This window comes from Dipodomys spectabilis, unplaced genomic scaffold (assembly GCF_019054845.1).
Source record: "Dipodomys spectabilis isolate Male_0828 unplaced genomic scaffold, ASM1905484v1 ptg000264l, whole genome shotgun sequence".
Classification (NCBI taxonomy): domain Eukaryota; kingdom Metazoa; phylum Chordata; class Mammalia; order Rodentia; family Heteromyidae; genus Dipodomys; species Dipodomys spectabilis.
Window position 1 is genome coordinate 5,158,433 of NW_024870941.1, and position 26,469 is coordinate 5,184,901.

At 36.3% G+C, this 26,469-nt stretch overlaps 1 protein-coding gene across 1 annotated transcript in view; it reads left to right on the plus strand.

Annotated features, from left to right (window-relative positions):
- Positions 1-26,469, plus strand: part of Khdrbs3 (KH RNA binding domain containing, signal transduction associated 3) — a 139,129-nt gene that overhangs the window by 87,022 nt on the left and 25,638 nt on the right. The window contains exon 7 of the mRNA XM_042699970.1: positions 13,534-13,616. Within this exon, the coding sequence (XP_042555904.1) occupies positions 13,534-13,616 (83 nt within the window). The remainder of the gene's footprint in view (positions 1-13,533; positions 13,617-26,469) is intronic.

A 26,469-nucleotide genomic window follows, 5' to 3' on the forward strand; every position in this document is an offset into this window, starting at 1 on the left:
AGTTCACCTGAAGTTTTAATTATATGACTAGTTTGGGGATTTTACACAGATGAGGGTGATACTGACAGTAAATTTTTCCTGTGTAGTGACTACTGGCATAATTTTGGGCAGTTAACTAATCTCTAAACTGCTTCAATTACCTTGTTTTTCCATAGTGAGAAATTTAATTAAAGCAGTGTGCAGATTGTGAAAAGGTTATTTATGAAAATGTATTTTAAATATGAATTGAATAGCCTAGGGACACCTTTTATTTTAGATATAAAGATGAAGGTTCTATAATTTTTTAATATTCACTTTACCAGAAGCAAGAGTAAGAACAGCAGTGTACACAATTTACTGGAAATATCTATCTGGAGGCTCACAAGTCCATCTTTTAATCTGTTCCCTTAATTGATTGAATGGTTGACTTACTTTGGTAATGTAAAATTTAAAAAATAATTTTTCATTTTCATTCTGTAAGTATAGGCAGATAGGGTGGGGCAGAGAGCTTTTCTTGCATCTTACTGTCTGTTGTTTTTAGTTAAAAATCCCTATGTAACTATGATGAATTTTAGGGTTGCATGTCTGCCTCCCCTTTTAAACATCAGCAAAATACATCGTCATGGGGGTGGAGAGGTGGCTGTAAAAAGCAATTTTAAATGCATGTGCATTGCCAGTTTGAGATAACTAGTAAATCTCAGCTGTCCACAGGGCCATCCAATGTAGCATAGTGGTTAGAGGCAAGCTTAGGAACAAGCAGACTGTGTTCAAATCCTTTGCCTTTCTTTTTTGCGGGGGGCGGAAGGAGGGTGTATATGAGAATTAATACTGGGGTTTTGAACTCAGGGCTTTGTACTTGATTGATAAACATTCCACCACTTGAGTTCAAACCCAGCCCTGTTCTACCTTTACTTGCTCTGTGACATTAGGTCAAGTGTTTAACTGCTCTCTGTCTTGGATCCTAATCTGTAATAGGAATGCTAGTGCTTAATACATAGTTTGAAAATTAATTACTATACTTTTTCTTCTGCAGTCATGGGGCTTGAACTCTGGGTCTGGGCGCTGTCCCTGAGCTCTTCAGCTCAAGGTGAGCGCTCTACCACTTGAGCCACAGCACCACTTCTGGTTTTCTTGTGGTTAATTGGAGATAAGAGTTTTATGGGCTTTTCCTGCCGGGCTGGCTTTGAACAGTGATCCTCAGATCTTATTCTCCTGAGTAGCTGGGATTACAGGTGTGAGCCACTGGCACCTAGCAATTACTATACTTTTTATACCTAGCACATAAAATACGTTGGTTTTTTTTTTTCTTGTTGGCTTAGAAATGTTTTTCTACCAATGGAGCTTTATCTTTTTAGGGAAGACCCTGTGCCTCAGACCTTAGTTTATGAAAGCATATTATACAGTACCATTCATACCTATCCTAATGACTGAATTGAAAAGGTATTTCAAGTGTCAGCAGGGGTAAAGCATGGTAGGAGCTCTCTTTATGCTACTGCTGTGAAATGGGGCTCTGCACTATCTTCACAGCCGAACTTCCCTTCCCAGAACCCAGGGTGGTGCTGCTGGGTGATTCCTCAACAGAGTGCATGTAGAGGCACCTGGAGACTCACAAAGTAGGAAGAAGCAAAAGACCTGTCAACAATGCAGTGAGTAAAATGAATTCTAGTAAAGCCATGTAGAACACTATTTAAGCCATGAGGAGAACCCAGTTGCTGCTCTGTACAACATGGATGATTTCCCGAGACGTAAGTGCTGAATGAAAGAAATCTGACACGAAATAGTAATTACTCTCATTGTATTCATATACAACTCCAAAGCAAGTGAAAGCCTTTTGATGGTATTGAAAGCATTGAGCATAATTTCTGGGTGAGCAGACAGTATCTGGAAAAGACAGTATCTGGTACAGGGCAGGCTTCTGGGGGCTGTCATTGTTCTGCTTCTTTATCTGGACTATGGCTATACCCAGTGTGTAAAAAGCTGTGTTCACTTGATGACAACCTCTAAGCTGTGCTCTTAATTTAGGGTTTGTATCTATTTATAATTTGTTTTACACCTGAAAGAAAAGTTTAAAAATATGGTCAATTTGTGAATTAAGAGAGTTGTAGTGCTAGATACACCAGATATTCTCATAGCAAAAGCTACATATCCTTTTGAAGGATGGCTCTTAGACAACATGATAATGTAGAGATTAAGTAGGAGTAGTCTTTTTGGTAGCATTATACACCTCTGTTGGTCTGGTGCTCCTATTTTCGTCATATAGACATCTGCATTTTGGTAGGATAAGCCTTCTTTTCCCCTCAACATGTGCAATGTCTAAATTATGTGCATTGTCTCTGTTCTAGTCAGTATTCACATAGGGGCTGTTCATTGTAAACTTGTACACGAAAGAGAATGAGTGCATCAGTGTAGTAAAACCATGACTGCTACTGTTGCATTCATTCACAAAAGCATTTCTTGAACGCTCAGTCTATGGCAGGCACTGGAATGCAGTAAAAACAAGGCTGAAGAAGGCTCTGCTCTTGGGGAGACCACATTTCTAGTGGTATCCATAGATGAAAAAACAAATAAATATTAGATATTAATAAGAATCAGCTCCAAACCCTCTTGCTGAAAATGACTCCAAAGGTACAACAGAGCCGGGCTTGTTGGCTCATGCCTGTAATCCTAGTTACTCAGGAGGCTGAGATCTGAAATCGAGGTTCAAAACCAGCCGGGGCAGGAAAGTCTGTGAGACTCTTATCTCCTATTAGCCACCAGAAAACTGGAAGTGGCACTGTGGCTCAACTGGTAAAGTGCTCGCCTTGAGCTTGAGAGCTCAGGGCAGCGCCAAGGGCCAGAGTTTAAGCCACAGGCCGACAAAAAAAAAAAATACAGTAAAAATAACAAAATCTTTGAAGGCATATAAACTTAAGTTTCAATGGTAAAGAAAAAGAAAGGAAAGAAAATACTGAATTGACACTGGAGGAAAAAAAAAGCCAGAGGTAAATTTGTCATTCTGATTGATTTTTCTCTTTGCCCATCATTCTCATCAAGAGTTCCTCTTCTGAATCAAAGACTATTAAAATTTTTTTAAAGTGATTATTTCCTTGACTGTAGCAAGGATTGTTCATGAGTATTACAATCTAGATGCACAGAAGTTCATTTATTTTACATATAGTAGATATTTCAATGGGCATTGATGTTCACCATGTTTGGCTGAGGCTGTGAATTTGCTAGTCTGTTTTGGAACCCAAAAAGTTTTTCCTCCCAGTGAAATACAAATATATATTCTCTCCAGCAAAGTACAGTAACACAGATCTCAAAATAATAATTACACATAATTGTAAGTAATAAAAATTATAATCAAGAAAAAGTCAACAATAATGTAAAGAGGACCCCACATTACAACCAGATCACAATCTAACTATGCTCTTTATAACCATGGAATGTAATGAGATTAAGAAATAAAATAGTTAATGAGATTAGTAATCTTACTAAGTAGAGAACTGTAAAATGAAGAAATGCAGGATGAAATCAACTTGAAAAATTGAAAGAAGTGCAAATAAATGAATTTAGAAGGAGATTAGACATAGGAAAAGTAAAGAAAAACTAATCCTCTGGAAGTTAAATCAGTTAAAAACATAAAAACAAGCTGGGTGCCAATGATTCTCGCCAGTAATGCTAGCTACTCAGGAGGCTGAGATCTGAGGATTGCGGTTCCAAGCCAGCCTGGGCAGGAAAGTCCATGAGATTCTTTTTTTTTGTCAGTTGTGGGGCTTGAACTCTGGACTTGTACACTGTCCCTGTGCCCTTCAGCTCAAGGAGAATGCTCTAGTCCTTGAGCCACAGTGCCACTTCTGGTTTTTAGTGGTTTATTGGAGACAAGAAGCTCACAGACTTTCCTGCCCGGGCTGGCTTCGATCCTCAGATCTGAGCCTCCTGAGCAGCTAGGAGAGCCACTGGTGCCTGGTCCTGTGAGACTCTTATCTCCAATTAACCACCAGAAAAAACAAATGTGGCACTGTAGCTCAAGTGGTTGAGCTGGAGAGCTCAGGTACAGTGCCCAGGCCCAGAGTTCAAGAGAGAGAGAGAGAGAGAGAGAGAGAGAGAGACACACACACACACACACAAACACACACACACACACACACACACACACACACACACACACACACACACACACACACACACACACACGAGATGAGACCCATAAGCCTCACATACTCTAACCTCAGACAAAGAATTTTTGCATGATGCCATATTAATAAGGAATCAATGAAAATAAGTTGCTTTTCCCTTTTCCCCATTTTTGTTCTATTCCGTTTATCTTGACATCATTCATAGGATGATGATGATGATCAGTATTTTCTTTTTCTTTAGTGTATTTTCAATACATTAGATTATCCAAGCAAATATAATTATACTACAGCTAGATGTGAACTGAGAGAGATGACATTCTAAGAATAGTTAACATAAACATAGACTAAAGATGGAGATAATGGCACCAAATCTTGGTTCATCGGTTCTTTATGTAAAGCCTTGGAGATTAAGTCTTATATTTGCAGAAATACTATAAATACCTTAAATTCTAGACGAGTTTTTGTTTGTTTGTTTTGGTCGGTCATGGGGCTTGAACTCTGGGCCTGGGCGCTGTACCTCAGCTCTTCAACTCAAAGCTAGCACTCTGCCACTTGAGCCACAGTGCCACTTCTGGGTTTCTGGTGTTTAATTGGAGATAAGAGTCTCACGGTTTTCTTTCCTGTGCTGGCTTTGAACCGCAATCCTCAGATCTCAGCCTCCTGAGTAGCTATCATTACAGGCGTGAGCCACCAGTGCCTGGCTATAGACAGATTTTTTTTTTTAATTGTGAAAATATCGTACAGAGGGGTTACAATTACATGAACAAGGTAATGAATACATTTCTTTTTTTTTTTTTTTTTTTTTTTGCCGGTCATGGGGCCTGAACTCTGGGTCTGGGCACTGTCCCTCAGCTCTTCAGCTCAAGGCTAGTGCTCTACCACTGGAGCCACAGCGCCACTTCCAGCTTTTTCTGTTTATGTGGTGCTGAGGAATTGAACCCAGGGCCTCATGCTTGCAAGGCATGCACTCTACTGCTGAGCTACCTTCCCAGCCCTGAATACATTTCTTATCAAGCATTGTTGCCTCCTCCTTTGTTTCCCCTTACCATCCCTTCCCATCTCCCTCCCAACCCCCCTACCCCACTATAGACAAAATTTTAAGAATTTATTATATCCTATAAAAGACAGCTGGATAACTAGATTTTTTCTGAGTAATCACTTGAGAATGTTAAACAAAATAGGTCTATAAATAAAAACAAAGACACTTATGTTAAACAACTGTACACATTTTTTGATTATTCATTGCATGACCATGGAAGTTGTTTCATGATTCCTGTTTTGCAGGTTACCAATAGGGAATCAAGAGGTTAGTGATCTCTCCAGAGTCATTCAAGCTAGTAAGTCAGAGCTGTCATTCGAACTCATTGCACTGTTAAGGCTTATATGAAAAAGTGATATTAGTCTTGGCCTGACATAATTTATTTCTTATAACCATGAAATAAGGAACCTGACCATATGATTAGATTGTCAAATAAGTCATTTTAATGCAACAGTTTGCAGACAACAAAACTCCTCTTAGAAATTGAATATGTGATTTTTATTTTTAACTATAAGGTACCTTATATAGATAGATGTTTATCACTTTTATTAAAGTCAAGTGTTATGTAGCATATCTGTCTCCTTTTACAAGGCCTCAAAACTGAAGCAATGGTTTTAAGTAGGTCAGTCTTAAATTTTTCTTGTTTAACGTGGTTTTACCAGTTATACTCATTCTATTTCCTTTACTCTGGAAGATACCTTTTCAAACTCAGATTTTTTTCTCGTACATCAGTTTGAATTTTATAGGTTAAGAATGAATGGATGGCAGTATATCCGCCTGGTAGCCATCCTTGGCCCAAGTCCTCATCGTTGCTTCATTACATTTCTTTGTTTTATTATATTCTATTTATTTATTTATTATTATCTTTGGGCCTGAACTCTGGGCCTGGGCGCTGTCCCTCAGCTCTTCAGCTCCAGGCTAGCGCTCTACCACTTGAGCCATAGCGTCACTTCCGGCTTTTTTTTTTCTGCTTATGTGGTGCTGAGGAATCAAACCCAGGGCCTCATGCATGCAAGGCAAGCGCTCTACCACTGAGCCACAGCCACCTTCCCAGCCCGCTTCATTACATTTCTAAGCCAGAAACTTGAATATGTAGCTTGATGAAGTATCAAGTCTAAATGAGGCAGGAATGGACGATACAAATCCATTTCTAGTGTACACTTGCTGTTTTTAGTAATGTTGTGAATTGCAAAAAAAACCCAGAGGTCTGAAGTTAAGTTATTCAAGGCAGGGAATACAAGATTGATATTTAATGTTTCAAAGAAAATAATACAAGTGACATGCTATCAAAATGCAAAATCTTCTTTATTACGCATTTTGTTTCTTTTTATAGTATTACTGTAACTTGCATTTATCTCAAAGAAGCATTTATTACATTTCCTACCATGTAGTTATTAATTAGTTCTTTTTCTATGCATTCAGCAAACATTACCTCATGTCTCCTGTGTGGCTGGCAGACAAGAGACTACATACAGCCTAGTCCTCTTAAGGATCTTGTAGTGAGAGAGAAAGGAGCATTGCAGATACTGTGTGTATCCCAGCTACCATGACGTAGCAAACTAGGGGAATGATAATGTAGCCTTGAGTGTTCAGATTGGCTGATCAAAACAAATGACATCAGAGGAGCTACTGCATGCCACAGCAGTGCTCCAAGCAGGACCTTGCATCATGGTCTGCAGAGCAGCAGTACAGGTACTAGGTAAAGCAGACAGTAAGGGAAAGACTCAGAGGTCTAAGAATTTGTTCTTTATCTTGTAGGAACCAGAAGAAAAGGAATGGATAGTTTAAGAAAGTACTAATAACTCACATCCATAACTAAATCTATCCATAAAATTGTCTTAGAATGACTCTTGTGGGAATTCTAACTTTAATTTTTTTTTAAGTTGGCCTATAAGGGGTATGTTTTTGTTTTGTTTTTAATTTTATGGTAAAGGTGATGTACAGAGGGGTTACAGTTACATAAGACAGGTAATGAGTACTTTCCCTTTTGAACAGTATCACCCCCTCCCTCCTTACTCTACCAGTTTTTCCTTTCCCATTCCCCCAAGTTGTATAGTTCATTTCCCGTATAGTGTCTATTGAATATCACTGCTGAATTGGTTGTTGTAACATTCCACATGTGTGCTATGTATTCCATTCAGTCTCCCCTTCTATTCTTCAACCCTCCTATTCCTAATGCAATTTTAGTAGGTTTCCTTGTTCTACAGTCTATTTTGACCATATTTGTTACTGTTTTTTTTACCTCCATTAGATCAATTCTGTCTCACTAGTGCCCACACACACAAGGGAACATGTGCTATATTTCTCTTTTCCCTCTCTCTAAACCCTATTAATCAACAGCTTTCGTTTCAGTTTTATGCTGGTTTCCTATACAGTTGCATTATTATCTCAATATATCTCAATATTATTTTTCACCCTCTGTCTCTCCTTTTTCTCTTTCCCCTTCTTTAAAGTATTCCTTTAGACTCATAGTCTCTGTTCATGTGTGTGCATATGTATGCATATGTGTGTGTGTGTGTGTGTGTGTGTGTGTAAAAATCTATATACAGGCATGTACCTTGCTTAGGTCTAGCTTCCACATATAGTTGAAAACATAGGGTATGTTATATTTTGAGCTTAGACAAATTTAATCTTAAATCCTCAACATAAAAATGCTGATATTTATAATTCAGTGACTGAAACAATTTGAAGACTTAAATAAATTGCTAATATTGTAATACCTAGAATAATTGAGTAAAGAAAGCTGCAAACTATAGTATTAAAATAGTATAATATTTAATGTTTTAGTTAAAATTTAATACACTTATTTAGTTTTTAAAAAGCATTTATAATCTTTGTTTCTGCCCCATATCCACTACAATCTTAATTCTTTAAGCACAAAAAATAATTCTTTATTTGAAGAAGCTGTGTTGTTTCCAAGTTACAAGCAAATTATTTTAAAACATATGATCTCTATTGGTTACCAAGTTAGATGCACATGAAATGACCCCAGTGCACCCTCCTCTTCCAGACCCTCACGCTGTAAACTCAGGGGAATTTCTAAAAGCCAAGTAGTAATGTCACTCAATACAAAATTTGCATTGTTTAATTTGGTCCTTCATGATGTGATTTATGGATTTTTCAGTTTTATAGTTCTGTTCCATTTGTATTGTTACTAGATTCAACAAGCTATTTTCTTCCAGGGAAGAAAGAGTTCTTATGTTTCTTTACCTCCCTCACTTTATACCTGCTTTTATTCTTCTTAATTTTAACTCAAAAATATTTTTTGGAATGGGGTCTCGTGGTGTAGTCCCTATTGGCTTCAAATATTTTCCTGCCTCCCTAGTGCTTACAGCATGTATGCATGCACCACCGTTTGGGGATCTAATTTTAATTTGTAATTTTGTTTTCCAGCAACTTTCTCTTCCTGTACTTTGAAACCAAGTTTCAGCATTGATATTTCTGGAAAATATCCTTGCCCTTTCTTTTTCCCACCTAAACTGATTTGTTTTACCTCAGGGCTTGCCTTAATAAGTTGAATTACATTTTTTTCTGTAGTTGTCTTTAATCTCTTCAGCCCATCTATGTCTGTATTTTGCTGCTTCCCTGATAAGCAACATGATCTCATAATATTTATTTGTTTTTGGATGACTTTCTCTTCCTTACATTGGTGGCCATTGGAAGGTTATAACTCAGTAATTGTCTTGTGAAGAAAACTGTAGCTTGGCTTGTTTTTTTCCCTTTCCAGTTTAACAAATATTTTATTATAATTTATATATATACTTTTCCATAGTAAGAAATATATAACTCTTCTGTAAATATTCAGTTCTTTTTTAACAAAGCATTATAAAATATTGGTAATCGTCTATAAATTACATATAGATAATAGTATGTCCTGTGAACATAATATTGCCCTTCTGCATTACTGTTAACCTTTTTCAAAATTGGAAATATTACGGTATAACTTTCCATTTTGGCTTTTATATTTACCAAAATGAAATATAAGTGTGATATTTTAATAGATGTTCTTTAAAAGAGAATGTATGATCGAATCAAGGCAGTTCATATTTCCATTGTTTTACATATGTATCTCTATCTGATACATATGTATCACCTATATCAAATATGGCCTATATTATATTGTTATGTTTCCCCAAAATACATTTAATTATGTTGTGAAAAATATTTTTAAACATTGAAAAGAATAATCACTTCAAAACCATTCCTTTGTCCCATACCCTTTTCATCTTCATCTGTGATGGTATTGGAGTTCTAGGCAAGAGGTATAATGCAGATACAATGTTGCAGTAGAATGATTAATAGTAGAACCATCTTTGTTAACGTTCCACATGTCTTGCATAGTGCTGGACTTCATGTACACATTCATACATACAGTTTCTCATCCCTTCAAGAGAAGTATTTGCATTTAAAGGTAACTGTCCTGGTAAATGGGTGAGCATGTCTAAAATTCCTGATTGTAAATTACAACTGGATTAAATTAAATTGTAAATTAAAACTGGTTTAGCAGATCCTATGTGTAGTCTATAGTCATTGAAGTGATTTACATTGACAACACTGATGAAATTCTAGGATTTCCAAACTCATTTAAGTATTAAGTAAATATCAAAATTATTTTTCACATATTTTTAATTCCACAACCATAGAAAAGTGATAAATGTGCTTAATATGGTAGTCTGAAGTGTGTCCCCAGATTAAGTTAGGAGGATGGCTTTTGCTCTCTAGGTTGTCTTTCTGTGGTTTAGTTGTCATAGTTCTTTATATATTCTAGACCAGAAGCAGATGTATCACTTGCAAATACCTTCTCCCATGTTGTAGATTTATCTTCAGTTTCTTACGAGTGTTTGAAGGATACAAGTATATAGATTTTATGAGTGTCATTTTATGTTTCTTTTGGTTCTTTGTGCATTTGCTAAGCTTATCAAAGAAATTAGTAACTAAGATCATTAAGATTTATCACAGCTATATGCTTTTTACTCATATACCTTGATATATAATCCTTGATATACAATATATTGTGAATTTATTTTTGTATTCAAACTTAATTCTTCATTCCTTTACAACTGATGCACAGTTAAAAAAAACTTTTCATTCCCCTTGTGAATTGGTTTGTTATCTTTGTTAGACATGAATTTACTTTAAAATGTAAGGGCTTATTTCTGAACTTTCAATTTTATTCTTATACATGATTTTTCTTCTTCTTTTTTTTTTTTTTTTTAGTTGGTTGTGGGGCCTGAACTCTGGACCTGGGTACTGTCCCTGATCTCTTCAGCTTGTGGCTAGTGCTCTACCATTTGAGCCACAGCACCACTTCTGGCTTTTTCTGCTTATGTGGTGCTTAGGAATCGAACCAAGGGCCTCATGTGAGGCAAGCACTCTACCACTGAGCCACTTTCCCAGCCCCTACATGATTTTTATTACTACAGCTAGCTTTGTAGTAAATTTTATGAATGGTAGAATGTGTGGTCTGTTCAGAGAATGTCCCAAGAACAATTGAATGAATGCCCTTATTGGGTGAAGTGTTATATAGATGTTATGTATGGTAGAATTGTATTGCTGTTTGTTTACTTCATTTTGACATTTTTGTTATATATATATTATTATGTATATACACATGACTGTTATTTTGCCTTCATAAATAATAGATTTACTTTTAGGTCACTTCAATTTTTTTTTTTTTTGCCTGATAGCAGTGGCTCATACCTGTAATCCTAGCTACTCAAAGGCTGAAATCTAAGAATTTTGATTTGAAACCAGCCAAGCAGTAAAGTCCATGAATTGCTTATCTCCAGTTAACTACCTAAAGCCTGGAGTAGAGCTCTGGCTCAAGTGGTAAAGCATCAGTCTTGAGCAAAAAATTGAGGGACTGCATCTAGACTCTGAGTTCAGGTGTGAGTATTGGCATAAAATAAAATATCTGACAGCAGATACTTTGTATTTTATTAATAATTTTTATCTTGAGCTCTAGTTTGTATCATATTAATATAATAGCTAATCTAAATCTGCTTTGGTCACACCTTACATTCTTTTATTTTCAAACTATTTTTTTATCTTTGAATTAAAAATGTATCTGTTGTAGACAGCATCTGCTTAGATGGTTTTGGTTTTTGTTTCTTAGTTTTTACTTTTTTTAATTGATATTTTTAATCCATTTACTTTTACCTAATTTGGGGATATGTACTTTGCTGTTTTTTTTCTTTAAAGTTTTCCTTAAGTTTTATGACCTTTGTAGCTCACTGTTCTCCTTTGTGGGTTGGTGTGTGTGTGTGTGTGTGTGTGTGTGTGCGCGCGTGTGCGTGCGTGCGTTTGTGTGTTTTCTAAGCCACTTGAATTCACTTGTTTTTCTGCATTATTTGTTTTCCAGTTCTTTTCCATGCATGTCTTTGGAATTATAAATCATTTCAACAAGTCTTTGCAATACTTAATACCTCCGTTTCTTCCTGACTTTTGCTTTGGTACTGCCATACCTATATAATAATAAGAGTATCAGTGTAGTATAATTAATGTCTCCATGCAGTATTCTTTTGAATCAAATAGAAAAAAAGACTCATACCAAAAATATATTTATATTGTATTTTATATTTACTCATATATTTATGTCTACTACAAGTCTTTATTTTCTTGTGTGGATTCAAGTTACTGTCTAGTGACATGTTATTTCTCCCAGAGGACTCTCTTTGATTTTTCTTGTAAAGCATATCTTGAAGAATAGTTTTGTTGGGTGTAGGATTTTGAACCCAGGGCTTCTTATCCCTTCAGCTTTACCACTGAACTCTATTCACAGTCTGAATACAAAGTTATTAGTTGACGGTCTTTTTACTCAGGACATGCCTTCCTACTGTCTTCTGTCATCCTTAACTTCTAAAAAACAGATATTAAGGACATCAGGTATATATTGAGTTACTTCTCTCTTGCTACTGTTAAGATTCTTTGTTTGTTTTTTTCAGTAGTTTAACAATGACATATTTAGCTGTAGTTTTCAGGTTTTTCTTTTTGTAACTGTTGAGACCTTATTGAGCTTTTTGAAAATGTGATATTTTTCATCAAATAAAATATTTTTTGCACCTTTTATCTCTCTTGTGGGTATCCCACTGTGCCTATGTTCACTCTGTTGATGGTGTCCCACAGGTCTCTGATGTTCAGCTTGGTTTCCATTATCCATTTCCATTATTAAACCAAATAAGGTCAATTCATCTGTCTTTTTAAGCTAACTGATTATTCCTGTCTAGTCATATCTGCTGCTGAACATATCTTTGCAAGTTAAGAATTTGTTTGGTTCACTTTTGTATTTTCTTTATGCTACTATTTTCTACTTGGTGAAACATTGGACTCACACTTTCCTTTAGTTGTTTATAAATGGCATCTTTAGTTCCTTGGCTATATTTAGGAGAGTTGATTTAAATTCTTTTTATAATAAGTTTAATTTCTCAGCTTCCTCAGAGGAAGATTTTGTCAACTGCTATAATGTAGAATGACTATAATTTTCTGTGTCAGTTTATCTTTTTTTTTTTTTAAATCAGACATAATGTTATTTACCAATTCTAGAAGTCAGATTTTTCCAAGATGTTTGTTTTTGTTATTTAGTTTCTATTCTAACCTAATTCTGTATGGTCTATATTTATTAATGTGTTACCCCTGTTGTCTCCTCTGCTTTACTACTGATTGGAGTCAGGTTTTTGTACAAAATGAGCTTTAAGTTGGATAAGCACAGATAAAGATAGTTCTCTGAGAACAAGGCTTCGGAAGAGCTTTGGTTCTGTTCTGACTTTTCCACATAGCCACTGTCTGGGCTCTGTGGCTTTTAAGGCTTTGTGAGAGTTGGGTGGAGGACATGTGAATGGATAAGACAAAATATCATAAAGCAGCTCACGGTTTTTACTGGTATTTCACCTTCCTTTTCATTTTGTTTTTTAAAATAAAGGGTCCAAGCTCTGGTTAATTTCCAGGATCCTGAAATGGTGAACCTGACAATTTGTTTCAGTATCTTTTTGCTTTGGTAGAGGGAACATTTGGAAGTTCTTTTTTGTTGTTGTTGTTGTGGTTTTTGTTTGTTGTTTATTGTCAGTCAGTCCTGGGTGCTGCCCCTGAGCTCTTCAGCTCAAGGCTAGAGCTCTACCACTTGAAAAAGAGCTCCACTTCCAGCTTTTTGGTGGTTAATCAGAGATAAGAGTCTCACAGACTTTCCTGTCTGGGCAATCCTCAGATCTCAGCCTCCTGAGTAACTAGGCGTCTGGCTTGGCGGTTTCTATACTACCATTTGAGCTGAAGCCACTCTGTACTTTCTTTCCACTCTACTTGGACATATAATTAATGTTTTCTGTTTCAGTGAAATACACTACAGAAAAACAATGCTTTCTTCCCTGAAAGTTCTCTGAATGTCATGCTTCTGTTATGTTGTAGGACTATGACGATGGATATGGCACTGCTTATGATGACCAGAGTTACGATTCCTATGATAACAGCTACAGCACCCCAGTCCAAAGGTGAGTGGTTCTTCACTGCCACACCCACATGGACTCTTGCATTCTGTGCCCAACCCCAACCGTGCGTGGATGTGCTCTGGGAGGTGTGACACCAGTCAGTGCTTTCTTCTGTTTAGAGGAGCACGATCTCTTCTGCCAGCTAGTAGATACTACCCCATCCAGATTTATTGTATCATTAAAGTGTTCAAGCTTATTCCAAAAATTTGATCTCAGAAGATTTAACTATTCAGTCCTCTGTCATATGGGAACTGGGAAATGTGAGAATGCTTGCCTTATCAATTCTTAGAGGAGAAAATGCCAAAAACTGAGTTTCCTATTTATAGGACATTTCTATTTCTTAGTAGTGATGCCCATTTCTAACAACTTCAGATTCCTCCTTGTGAGTAAGGAGTGAGGCTGGTCATTTTGAAAAGAGGTTACCTAGGAATATATGTTGTCAGAGGCCCTTCCCCCCAAAAAAAAGAGCTCTCTAGTTTTCTTTCCTGATAATATTTTTTGATGGTCATTGATAGATGAGTCAGTGTTTATTCTGATCAGAATATTTTCCTACATTCCTAGAAAGCTTTTGTTTATACCTTGGATGACAAAGATAGATACGCATAAATCAAAATATTGGTTTTACAGTGATTATAAAGTATAAAATATAGGCTATGGTTATTTTAATGAGGCATTAATTAAATCAACACAGTACATTTCAAGCTTTGAACATACAGCTTCTCTTATTTTTTAAATCTGATGCTAGGGTAGATAATGGTATTAAGTAATTGCATTTTTACTCATGACAAATTTTTCCCTATATGTCATTGTTTTTTACCAGTGGAAGTCTTGTGCATCCTGTTTGTATGCTTTGATGTGTGGGGATGTAAACATTTCTAATATTTGTTGAACCCAATGATGCATATCAGGAATGATGTCTAAGAGTTTTCACATAGCTAATCATTTAGCTATCTCAGCAACTTTCTGGAGTGTGGAGCTGTTTCCATTGAATAGATGAAGAAAGGGTATACAAAATTAAGTAATTTCCAAAAAAATCACACAGTAAAAGGGTAGATAAAATTCTGAATTATAATCTTCTAACTCAAAGATTTGTTCTTTATGAAAAAATTAGACCCTTCTCTGAATTTGTTTAAAAACATAATTATCCACAAATATTTCTGGTAATTTTCTTCTTTAAAAATTTTAAAGATATAGTTTCATACTACAGCACAAGCTGCCCTCAAACTTGAATCCCTTCTGCTTCAGGCTCCTGGGTGCAGGAATTACAGACTGCTACCACCATATCCTAGAAATGTTTTTGCTTGCAGTCTGAATTCCCCAGCAAAATCTTCCATCCTCACTGCATTTTCTGAGTGTGTTATATTTCTGACACTGTTTCCTAAGTTTTGTAGGAGCTACTACCTAAGTCAGGCAAGCTGTCAACCCAAACATTGCCTATACAGTAGAGTCTGTGCTATAGGAGAGGAATTTGAATAAAAGAGATTCCAACGTGTATTTGTGATGACCTGCTGATGAGTCCTAATGAGTCCTAACTCGGGTGGTCTGAGTGCCAACTGCACATTCCCTAGCTCCTTTCTAGACTCTGGACTAACCCTTCTATTAGTCCTATCTCCATTTCTATTCCAGATTCCATGTGTAGGGCTTTCAACTTGTAGTTGCGTGTTATTGTGAGGATCTGAATACCTGCTGTGTTCCAGATACTATCCTGGTGCTTCTTGAATGTCATTCCAGTTAGTGTTGACAGGTACCTGTCCATTCCTGTGCAGTAATGTCACTAACTATTGTTAACAGATGAGAAAACTGAAATACCACTTTTTATTGAAGTACATGTGTACTACAGGATTATAATCCACATAATCTTCTGACGTTTGGTCTTGTTTTTTGTTGTTGTTTTTTATATATTTGACACGAAGAACCAAATTTAAGGTACTTCATCTGTTAAATTATCTCTCCAGAGGAGCCATGTCCCAGTGAACTGATGGAGAATGAGAAGGAGCCCTTATTTGTTTAGAGCCTATTCTAAATCACATATGGACTTTAACTCATTATATACATAGCTCATCTAATTCAAATGACAATAACAAGAATTAATATGTATAATGAACTATATAGCTCAGGGAAGTAAATGAGTAATGTTAAATGTGAATGCAGACTTTAGTAAACCATGGTCTTTTCACCTGAAGCTGTGATAATATGTGAAAATGATTAATTATAAGCACTCATACCTTTCACCATTCACTCGCTCAGTATTTACTGAATGTTGGTTTTGTGATAAACGTTGTGCTTAATGATTGAATGCAACAATTGTTCAGAAATTATGCCTATCCTTTGAAAACTCACTTGTTGAAGAAAATAAATACATTTATTTATTAAATTCAATGTAATATGGTAATCATTATGAATAGTCTGTATATTCAGTGTTTCCATTATAAGACAGTGCTAATTTCTGTTTTGGAAATTTAGTGCCTTATCCCTTAAAAAGTGGAGGACAGTTAACAGTCCACAAAGCATATATAGAGAAGGGAAATTCACAAGACAGACACAGAGGCATGAGACCAAAACTTTTATATGAGAAGCACTTGTAAGTTTGTAGGGTTAATATATGTGACACAGAGGAGTAAGGAGAGAGAAATGGGCTGGGAGGAGGCTTTGTGCTCCTACTCCAGAAGCTGAGACCATTGAAGAGTCATGTGCTTAGACTTGAATTTAGAGAAATTGTCTGACAGAGTCCAGGCTAGATTGGCAGATCGTGCACCCAGGGGTAAAGACTGATTAAAAAGCCGGTACATTGTAAATGAGAAGCTCTCTAAACGTCAGAAAAGATTCCCTGAAGGAAGCAAGTTACGTGATCAGTCGATCCACCTTCTCTGACATGATCTTTTCAGAGCTACAATCTGTCTTACCTGGAGGAGTACAGTGAATTATATGAGGACTACACACATGGGCAGTGAGGAAGCCACTGTGTGTTAGGTACTCATGGCACATAAAATAAACACCTTTTAAAGAAAAACAAGGTAACTTAGTTAAGATCACAAACTAAAGAACAAAGGAGTGAAACTGAACTTTGAATCTAGCGTTGTCTGACTATAAGAACACATTCTTTTCTGTGCAACCCTCCCAGATCTGACAGTGCTGCTATGCGGTGAATTGAAATTAAGAAGTTCTGTTCTAGAGTTGGGTGAAGAAATGGATTTGTCCATTGTATTAGTTTCCTAAGTTGCTGCAACAAAATACTATAATATAGGTGACTTACACAAAAGATTTTGTGTGAGTAGGTGGAGGGTGTGGGGAAGGAGATACTCTGGAGTAAAGAGGCCCCAAAACAAAATATGGATAGGTTGTATTTCCCTTGAGGTCTTCTCTCTTTGGATTGCAGACCCAATATTCTTACAGGCTATTTCTTCTACATGTGCATGTGCGCACGCGCACACCCACCCACACACACACAGTGTCTTTTTGTGTCTACTCTTTTTTTGTTTTGAATATGAACAGTCAGAATGAATTAAAATCCACTCTGAGGGTCCTCATTTCAACTTAAATCATCTCTTTATAGTCCCTGTTTCCAAACACAGTCATGATCTCTGGTGCTGACAAAAAGTTAAAATTCTTATTGGGTTAAAAAGTGGTACAAAGTCATATTGGCTCCAAGATATGTTTTTTTCTGTGTTCTGCTGTCTTTTACCACTCTTTTTCCATAGTTTTTATTTCAGTTGCTAAAACAAATTTATATTTGTATTTCCCATGTACAAAGTTATGAAAGGGATGATAAATGTTCCTCCAAATGCTCAGCTTTTGAAAAGTTAGTCCCTAGCTGGTGGCACTATTTTGAGATGTGATAAAAACTTAAAGAGGAGGCTTGGCTAGAAGAAATACGTTACTGGGAATGAGTCCTGCAGTCTTGCCTTCGGTTTTTTCCTGTCTCTGTTTCCTGTTCACCATGAGGTGAAGAAGTTCTTCAACTAATCTCTTCTAAAAGCAAGATGCTATACCCAGGCATTTGGGGCCAAGTAGCCATGGAGTGAACCCTCTGAAACTGAGCCAAAATAAATTTTTCCTTTCTTAAGTTTTCTTGTCATGGATCTTGTTAAAATGAAGAAAAGTTTGACCAACGCATACTGTAATTAAAGAAATATTTTTAAGATGTTTTCCAAACTTTATTATACTTCAATCCAAAACTGAAGTTTTGCCTTAGGATTTTAAAATTAAACACAGAATTTCACTTAGACTGCGTATTGAAGATGAAGGCTGAGACTAGTGAAATTAAAAACTTTGCCCGATTTTGCATATGATTCTTTTAGCACATTGCCTGACATTGCTCTCAGATGGTCTTGAGTGTCCAGACAGCAGATAATAATTTGTAATACAATGTAACACTTGATGTCTATTGTCTAGAATGTGTGGATTTCAGGCATTTCTGTTCCTGTAAATTAGTTTTATATGTTGGTATTGTCAGTTTACAATTTGAAAGAATATTTACATTGCAGTAGTAGTTGAGTATTAGCACAGGAGTTCTTGATCTCTTTTTAGAGAACAAGATTGTTTTGGAAATGGTGTTTGGCATTCTGCTATAGGTAGGATCAGTGACCAGAGGTTGACACTGCACTCTATATTGTAGGAGCCATTGGCACATGTACTAGTATTGATGCTTGAACTCAGGGTCCCTTGCCCGGTGTTTTTATTTACAGCTGGTACTCTACCATTTGAGCCATACCTCTGTGCCTGATTTTTTCCTCCTTTATTAAAAGTCATGGCTAGAAGAAAGATTTGAATTACAGAGGTGGCTTTCATTTTCTTTCTCTTGGGCAGGGTTGGTAAGTGATCCTGGCTGAGTCTGTCTCTGTGCCCAGATGAAGGATACATTTACTCTGAAGTAGGCAGACAACTCACCAGATACAGAAGTGGGGGTTGGAGTTTACCAACTCATTTTCATATTTTTGCAGTGTCTGCTTTAATGCTTTGAACTTTGAACTAAAGAGCAATCTTACAGTACACATATTAAACATAAGAACAGTTTAGTTTCAGATTCAAAAATACTTTCTGATACAAAATAAAAATACCTTTTCTAAAGCAGGCATATTTCCAGCATTTGGATTCCTTTGCAATAGTGGTTCAAAGTATGACAGACCTCTGTTGAGACCCTGGCTATTTACTCACTACAATTTACTCACTACTACCTTTCGAAGCCAGAGTTAATGAAGCATATGACTTGGCTTTTACTTTGGAAGATTGATGTAAGATTGACAGAGACAGGAAAGCATCTTGTTCTCCCATGATTTTCTGCTCTCTTCTCTGCTAGATGACTAAGGGAAATGACTCATATAAAGCAGCCAGCACCCTGGAGACACAGAATACACCCTTTTTATAACTTTGGTCCACAGTTCTGAGGTACTTCTCAGTTCATACAAGGATTGCTACAAAAATGATGTACTAGACGGTGTGGAAGGACCCTTACTAAACGTTGTGTAGTGAGATCAGAAGAGCAGGAGTGCCTTGAAAGAACCTTTCCCAAAATGCACAGTCAGTATCAGTGTCTGCTGCGTACTGGGATATAGGAATGTTATCAGTGGCAGTCCACATGAAATACAGTAGAACAAGATGGCAGGATGGTGTGGCTGCTCATTGGGTATTTTCTATTCTGTGCAAGGGGTTCTTTCAGCAATGCCTTTTAAATTTCCAAGTCAATTTATTTAACAGAAATAAATTTCTCTTAGAAGGTTTATAAATCAGAAAAATTTTGTTCCAGCTTTGAAATACCTTGTATTAGAATTAGAAATGACAGTTCCTACAGAGTGAAGAAAAATTTAATATAGTACAGATTCATTCCTATATTGATTTTTATAATGACCTCCATAACCTGATATTGTCAAATAAAACAAAGCAGTTTTATCAAATCACCCACATATAATGAGCAAGAAGTTGTCAACACAAGTACTGTGAAGAGGAATAGAAACTGTTCTCTGTAATATTGAAGTTACTCTTAATATACCTTGGTTTACCAATATTTATTGATTAAACAGCTTCTGAACCCCTTTAATGAGTAAAGAAGAGCATATGATAAATGGCCTTAGCCCTGAGGCCCTACCCTGACATGACTTGAGATACCATAGTTTTGACTCCTGGAAGACTATTATCAATGTATCTATTCCAAACTAAATGGAATTAATTAGTTTGTATTTTGTATCTTATCTATACTTGGATCAATCACAACTTTTAGTGTGTATTTTTGAACAATTTTAAATTCTCCAAAGGACTACTTACCTCCTGTAGTGATCATAAACTAAAAAGAAAGTGCTAGTCTCCTGAGAATATGTACATAGATGTATAGTACAAACATTTAGCCTCTGGAGTTTAATTCTATAGAAATATATAATTCTGGTTTACATAATACTTTCAAGTATGTATTTCATTTCATTTCCCAAACTCGTAATTTGAAGGAAACTAGTTTAAATTCCTGAAAAAGGAATAATAGCTATTAGTGTTGGGAATCCACTAAATCTAGGACCCAGCAGCCTGTGTTCTTTATCTTCAGTTTCTCCATAACCCTGCAAGGTCGTTTTTTCCATGGAAGAAGCTAAAGAGCTAGCCGTTCCACAAGTTTCCTAAGAATACATAATTGAAGACTACTTGAGCCCAAGTTTTTTCCTCACTTACAAATCATTATCTAGTTAAATTATTTAAGATCGTTACTTGTTTTGTGAGATAGAAAACATTAGGCTCTTTGTCCAAATAGGTAGAATAATGAAAGCTGTCAGAAGCTGAGGATATTCTTGCTGTGTTTTTCCAGTGTTAGTTCATGTCCCCATATGCCTGTTCTCTAGTTCACAGTAATTTCTTTCAGATCTGTAGCACAATGGGCTCTCTTCTTCATAAAGCTGGTATGTAATTCAGAATTTGTGACTTTGGAAAGGATGATCTGCTGCTTAAAATATAACCATTTAAACATCAGTGAAATTGTCTACTGGGAAATAATGGGATAAGCTATTTAGGACTTTCAAAAGCAGTGTGTCATGATTGGGTCTAAAGTTTAAACTTGCTATATTAAATATTTATTTTTGTTCAATGTGCTTTTATTATTGTTATTGTTGCTGTTTTCCAGTGCTAGGGATTCAACTTGAGGCCTCACACATGCTCAGCATCCCCTGTCCATCAGATGTACTTTCTCCAAATCTGCTCATTTATTTTCATTGGCTTCCTGTTGCACAGCTACTGAAGGAACCTCTTAGCACAAATTGAGTGTTATAAACCCTAAACTGTCAGTAAACATTTTTTTTGGTGGGTGCTTTAACCAGAACTTGAACTTAGGGCCTTTCTTGGGTATAGCCAGCACTCTACCAATTGAATCTATTTCCAGTATAGCATTTTTCTGTTAATTGGAGATGGTCTCAGCGTTTTCAGCCTAGGCTGGCTTCAAGCCACAGTCCTCCAGTTCTCAGTCTTTTGAAGCTAGTGTTACAGGTTTGAATACCAATTTATAAAAAAAAATATTTGTCATACAGTACTGGTAGACATTGGCAAAAAAAACAAAAACAAAAAACAAAGATACCAACCCAAATTTGTTTATAGTAAAAATACCTATATTCTCAAAACCCTATAAAAGGAAGAGAAAGCTCAGTGATGCAGAAAGGAAGCTAGGCATTATTTTTTTTAAAAAATCAATGATTCTTATCAAAGATCAGCAAGGAAGACATTATTCAGAATTCAAACCATGTAGTAGATGTGTTCCACGTTGGTAGGATTTTGCACTGGGACAGACGGATTTGTGAATACAGCATAGGTGAGGGGAGCAGAATGTGAATCTGTTTACAGATTACTAAGAGGAAACTTTGGAAACAGAGTATCCTGGTTAAACTATGTTAGTCAGTGTTCTGTGTCAAAATTACCTGAGATTAGCACCCAAAGTGAAACTTATTTTAGTTCATGATCTCAGGGTTTTTTTTGCATGGCCACTTGGCCCCATCTCTTGGGACATCAGAGGAAAGAAGGAAGGAGGGAGGGAGAGAAGAGAGGGAGGGAGGGAAGTAGGGAAGAAAGCAAAACTGAGAAAGAGGAGGAGGGGGAGAAAGATGGGGAGAGGAGGAAGATGACTAAGATGCAAACTGTAACATTGATAAAATTATTGTTGAAGGCAGACAAGTGGTCAGGCACTACCTGCTGGTGATCTCAGATCAAGAGTCTAATCATAGATCAAAAGTCTGAAGATTGTTGCTAAACTGACTCAGCAAAATTCTTTGTTAAACCTGGATTTTATAAAGAAATCTGCAGATAGGTTTGGGAGAAAGTACAGGCCAAGGGGGAAAAAGTCTGTAACTGACTACTCAGATTGAACAGCTCAAGGCCAGAGTGTTTATGTGTATATGTTTGCTATCTGTGATAATGTTGGCCATATTATAATACTGTATTAGTCACATGAAGAATTATATATTCCCTCTGATTTTAATGGTAACATTAGAAGATGAATATATCATTTTTCTCTTATTCTTGAGGAACACGCCCAGAGAAAAGTTAAAGTTAGATTTCTCAAGTTTTACACTTAGTAACACAGTTGATTTCAAGTATATTTTTCCATTGTACTAGTTTTTGAAAGAATAGCCTGTGTGTCACTGTTATTTAACAATATGAGTTAGATGACATGTGTCCAGATTTTTTTTTTTTTTTTGGTCAGTCGTGGGACTTGAACTCTGGGCTTAGGTGCTGTTCAGCTCAAGGCGAATGCTCTTCCACTTGAGCCACAACACCACTTCCAGTTTTCTAGTGGTTTATTGGAGATAAGAGTCTCATGGACTACTGCCCCAGCTGGCTTTGAACCGTGATACCAGATGTTAGCCTCCTGAGTAGCTAGGATTACAGGCGTGAGCCACTGGCGCCTGGCTATTCAGATATTTTTTTAATGATTTCATAAATAGTATTGCTTTAACTCAATTCAGTTAAAGTCCGTGTAAAGCATAGTATTAGGTTTCTAATAGAGTGGGTGTGCATACAGAATCAGAGATCCTTTAGGGGTCAAGAAATGATGGAGGTTGGCAACACTACATTCTAGTAATGTCTCAGCTGTAGAGCAGTGCTTCTTAAGTTGGACTAATGAATCTGGGAACCTCATTGGATTTCCTAAGTTACCTTGCTATACTAAACTTGATAACTTGATTGTATTGAAAAGAATCTAAGAAACTTTGTATCTTTATCAGGAATTCCTTAATTCTAAGGAATTAAACTGGTAAAAGAAAAAATCTTTTTCATGGCTTGTCAATAAATGTTGGTGAATCAAGTATTCCTAGAGCCCTTACTAGTGTCATTGACCATATTAGTTACTGTGATACATGTGTATTATTTCATTTATTTCCCATGAACCTCAGTGTAGCTGTCAGCCCTTCATTTTACAAATGAGGAAACTGACACTCAGAGAGGATGAGTTGGAACCAAAATCTCAGCTGAGACCACTCAGGCTGTAAACCCAGACTCTTGAGGTCCCTGCCCATGTTCTTCTGCTTGGCTGAGCTTGAGGCATATAGTAGAAGAAAAGTTCCTATCAATGTAGAGAATGCCACATCTCTTATCCTCCCACCTGGAATTGTGCTTCATCTCCACCAGTGTTGGGAAACTCAGAAGTGGACAAAGGCAAGCTACTGGTAATAAATAAATTGCCACTGTCAGTTCTTTCCTTAACGTTCTTGGGAATACATGAGATTTATCACTGAGGACCTGTAGAGTAATGGTAGTATGTGAAAACAAAGTCCACCGGGGAGATGTACTACATCATTTGGACTTGGCACTACCATCTGCTTAATAGCATTGAAAAGACAACAGTGGCACTTATGATCAGCCACTCAAAGCAGGGACAGATGCTTTGCAGATTAAGCATATTAGGAAAGAGGTTTGTTACCAAAATGTGGGTTATATAATAAAGTTTCTAAACAGAGAGGATGTGTTCTTTATCAAACCCTACTTTAAAATCTTCATCGTAGAATTTTAAAGTCATGACAATTAAAGTCTACATAGAAATCTCTCATGTTTTCTTTCTCTGTGTTTCATGTGTACTTAAAATGCTTTGATAAATGACTGATAAAAAGAATTTTCTTAACAAGTCGTGCATACATAGTCTTTTTTTGATGAAAGAAAATGTTTTAAATATACTTATGTAGTACTGTAGTATATCATATATAAAAATATACTATTTCAAGCATCAGAAATTCTAAATTATATATAATGGCATGTATGGCATGACTTAAAAAGAAAATAATGGCTGTAAATCCAAGCGGCTTGGATTTGAATCTCATCCCCTTTCCTGTATGAGTTTTACCAGGTTATTTAGCTTTTGTGAGCTGTTTCTCATCTGTAAAATAGTGACAATAACATTGTCACATGTAAAATTATGATCTAATACAATTCCAGGTGCAATGTCCATGGTGGTAGGTCAGTAAGTGCTGTTGTAGTGTGTAATGCCACACGTTATTCATAGTCTCTTACAAAGACAGATCCTGTTACTCTGCCATTATACAGATGAGGAAAGAGTACCAAGATGAAGGGACTTTCCTCAATTAAAGGAAAGACTGTGTCACGCTGTCTCTGTACAGCACCTGTTGTTACAGACCTTGCTCCTAACCTTAAGTGGTAATATGCCCCCTCTCCTGGGACAACTGTGGTTGATAAAAATATCAACAGATAAAGAATCTGAAATTTAAAGTTGTGAAATGGAGAGTTGTTGCCAACTTATTTAACTTAGATTGTTTAGAGTCCTAAGATACATTGAATGTACAGACGCGAGGACAGAGCTTAAAGTTTATTGTGAAAGAAAGATTTATGATAACATATTAGTATAAGTGCTTGAATTATTTAAAATATATCCAGACCTCATTTTGTTTTGGATTGACAGTTGTAGAAACTGAAGTAATTCATACATGATATGGATTGTGTTTTTCTTTTTGTTATCATAAATGGTTGAATCTTTTGGAAGGTAATTTAAAATGTAAATCAGGAGTCTTAAAACAGCTATAATTTATGACTCAGTATTTGTACTCTTAAGTTCAGTACTTTTGACTGAACTTACTACAGTGAGCAGTAAATACATTTAAAGGTTCTTTAATAAAAACATGGTTACAATAAAGTCCAGAGATGGAGCAGGGTAGGTTGAGGACTCTAGCTTTAATCTATGGGTAAATTGTGATGGAATTAATTAAAATGAGGAACAAGATTTTTATTTGGAGCATATTGAATTTAGAATATCGGTAGAATACTTACATTAAGTAGTATAGAAATATTTCATACACTAATAAGTTACTATACAATTGGTAAATACTCTATCCTAGGGTTTCTTAATAATTACAAATATATTGTTACTTTTGAGTTTTTACCTCCATATTTTCAAGTAACTGTTGTAATTTTACTTTTGGTATTCTATTTTGTTAGTTTCCTAAAATACGTGTGCCTAGTGCTTACATATAGCTCATCCTCTAGAAATTAGGGTAGGCTGCTTAGTCCCACATGTATGTCAGACATGATAGAGTAAAATCAGACAAGTCTAACCTCCCTACTTAGCTGCTGTGTTTGATATTTCACTCACTATCTGCTTTTCCATGTACAACATGGGAAATGCTACAGCACCTGTCTCATAGGGTAAGTATAAGCTTTAAGTGAGAGAATATTCTTGAACAGCTTAGGGTAGAGGATGAGTGGTATATTGTACTCAAACAATTAATTGTGTTTTATTTTACTTAACCTGTTATTTCTGGGTGCTTTTTTGGTTGTCAGCAAAAATGACTGGAGTAGTGAGCATGAGCATCTTTACCACACTGTGTGAAAGATCATTTCCAGATCATCTCCAACCAGTCATTCTCCATACAGAGTTTCACCAATAGGACCCGGCAAAGGTGTTTAAGGACTTGAATCAGGCAAATTGTCCTAGAATATCTGATGGGTTCTTAATCACAAGGAACCCTTCAACGTGAACAAGGAAGGTTCAAGTGTCAGAGAATACATAGCTGCTTCTGTGAAGAATCCAGTACTGCTGGTGTTGAAGGTAGAGAGAAGCCCACAGACAGAAGGGATTGACCAGGAAAGGCAGAGGAGGGCGATTCCTCCAGAGAGGAATGTGGCCTTGCTGACACCTTGATTTTAACCTGGATGTCTTAAGTAATATGTTTGACCTATAAAGCTACAAGGTATGTAATTTGGTTAAATTGCTAAGTTTTTGGTCATTTGTTATGGTGGAAATAGAAAACAAATATAGCAGCTAGCAGCCAGACAGAAGAGTCACATCCATTGTGGTGTAAAATTTTCGTAAGATCTCTGCACTTTCTCATAAAGCACTCAGAATTCAATAAAAATGTAAGATAAGGAATATGAGATTCACTAAGTAAATAAGTGAACCAATGCTATGTGTCAAAGCAGTTCCAAATGGCCAAAGCTGGAGCATTTGAGCAACAAAATAATTATTAGTACTAGGTTATTGGTTTAATTGTACTGTACCTGGCACATTCCAGAACATCATAACTCAACTACTGAAATTCTAAAAGATTAAAATCCCTAAACCCTAAAGCTGTAAATATCCAATCTCCAGTATCACAAATCTGAAAGATTAGATCCTGATTAATGAAATCCTAAAAATTCTCAGTTCCATAGAAAATGCTATTAGAAAGATAAGAAATCTTGCTTCTGGGGAAGGATGTTTCATTATTCAGTTGTGTAGTTTTGTGCATTAGCAAAACACTTGTCTTTCAAAAACACCATTGTAGCTGGGTGCTGGTTTCTCATGTGTATAATCCTAGCTACTCAGAGGCTGAAATCTGAGGGTCATGGTTCAAAGCTAGTCCAGTCCACGAGACTCTTTATTCCAGTTAATCACCAAAAAACCAGAAGTGGGGTT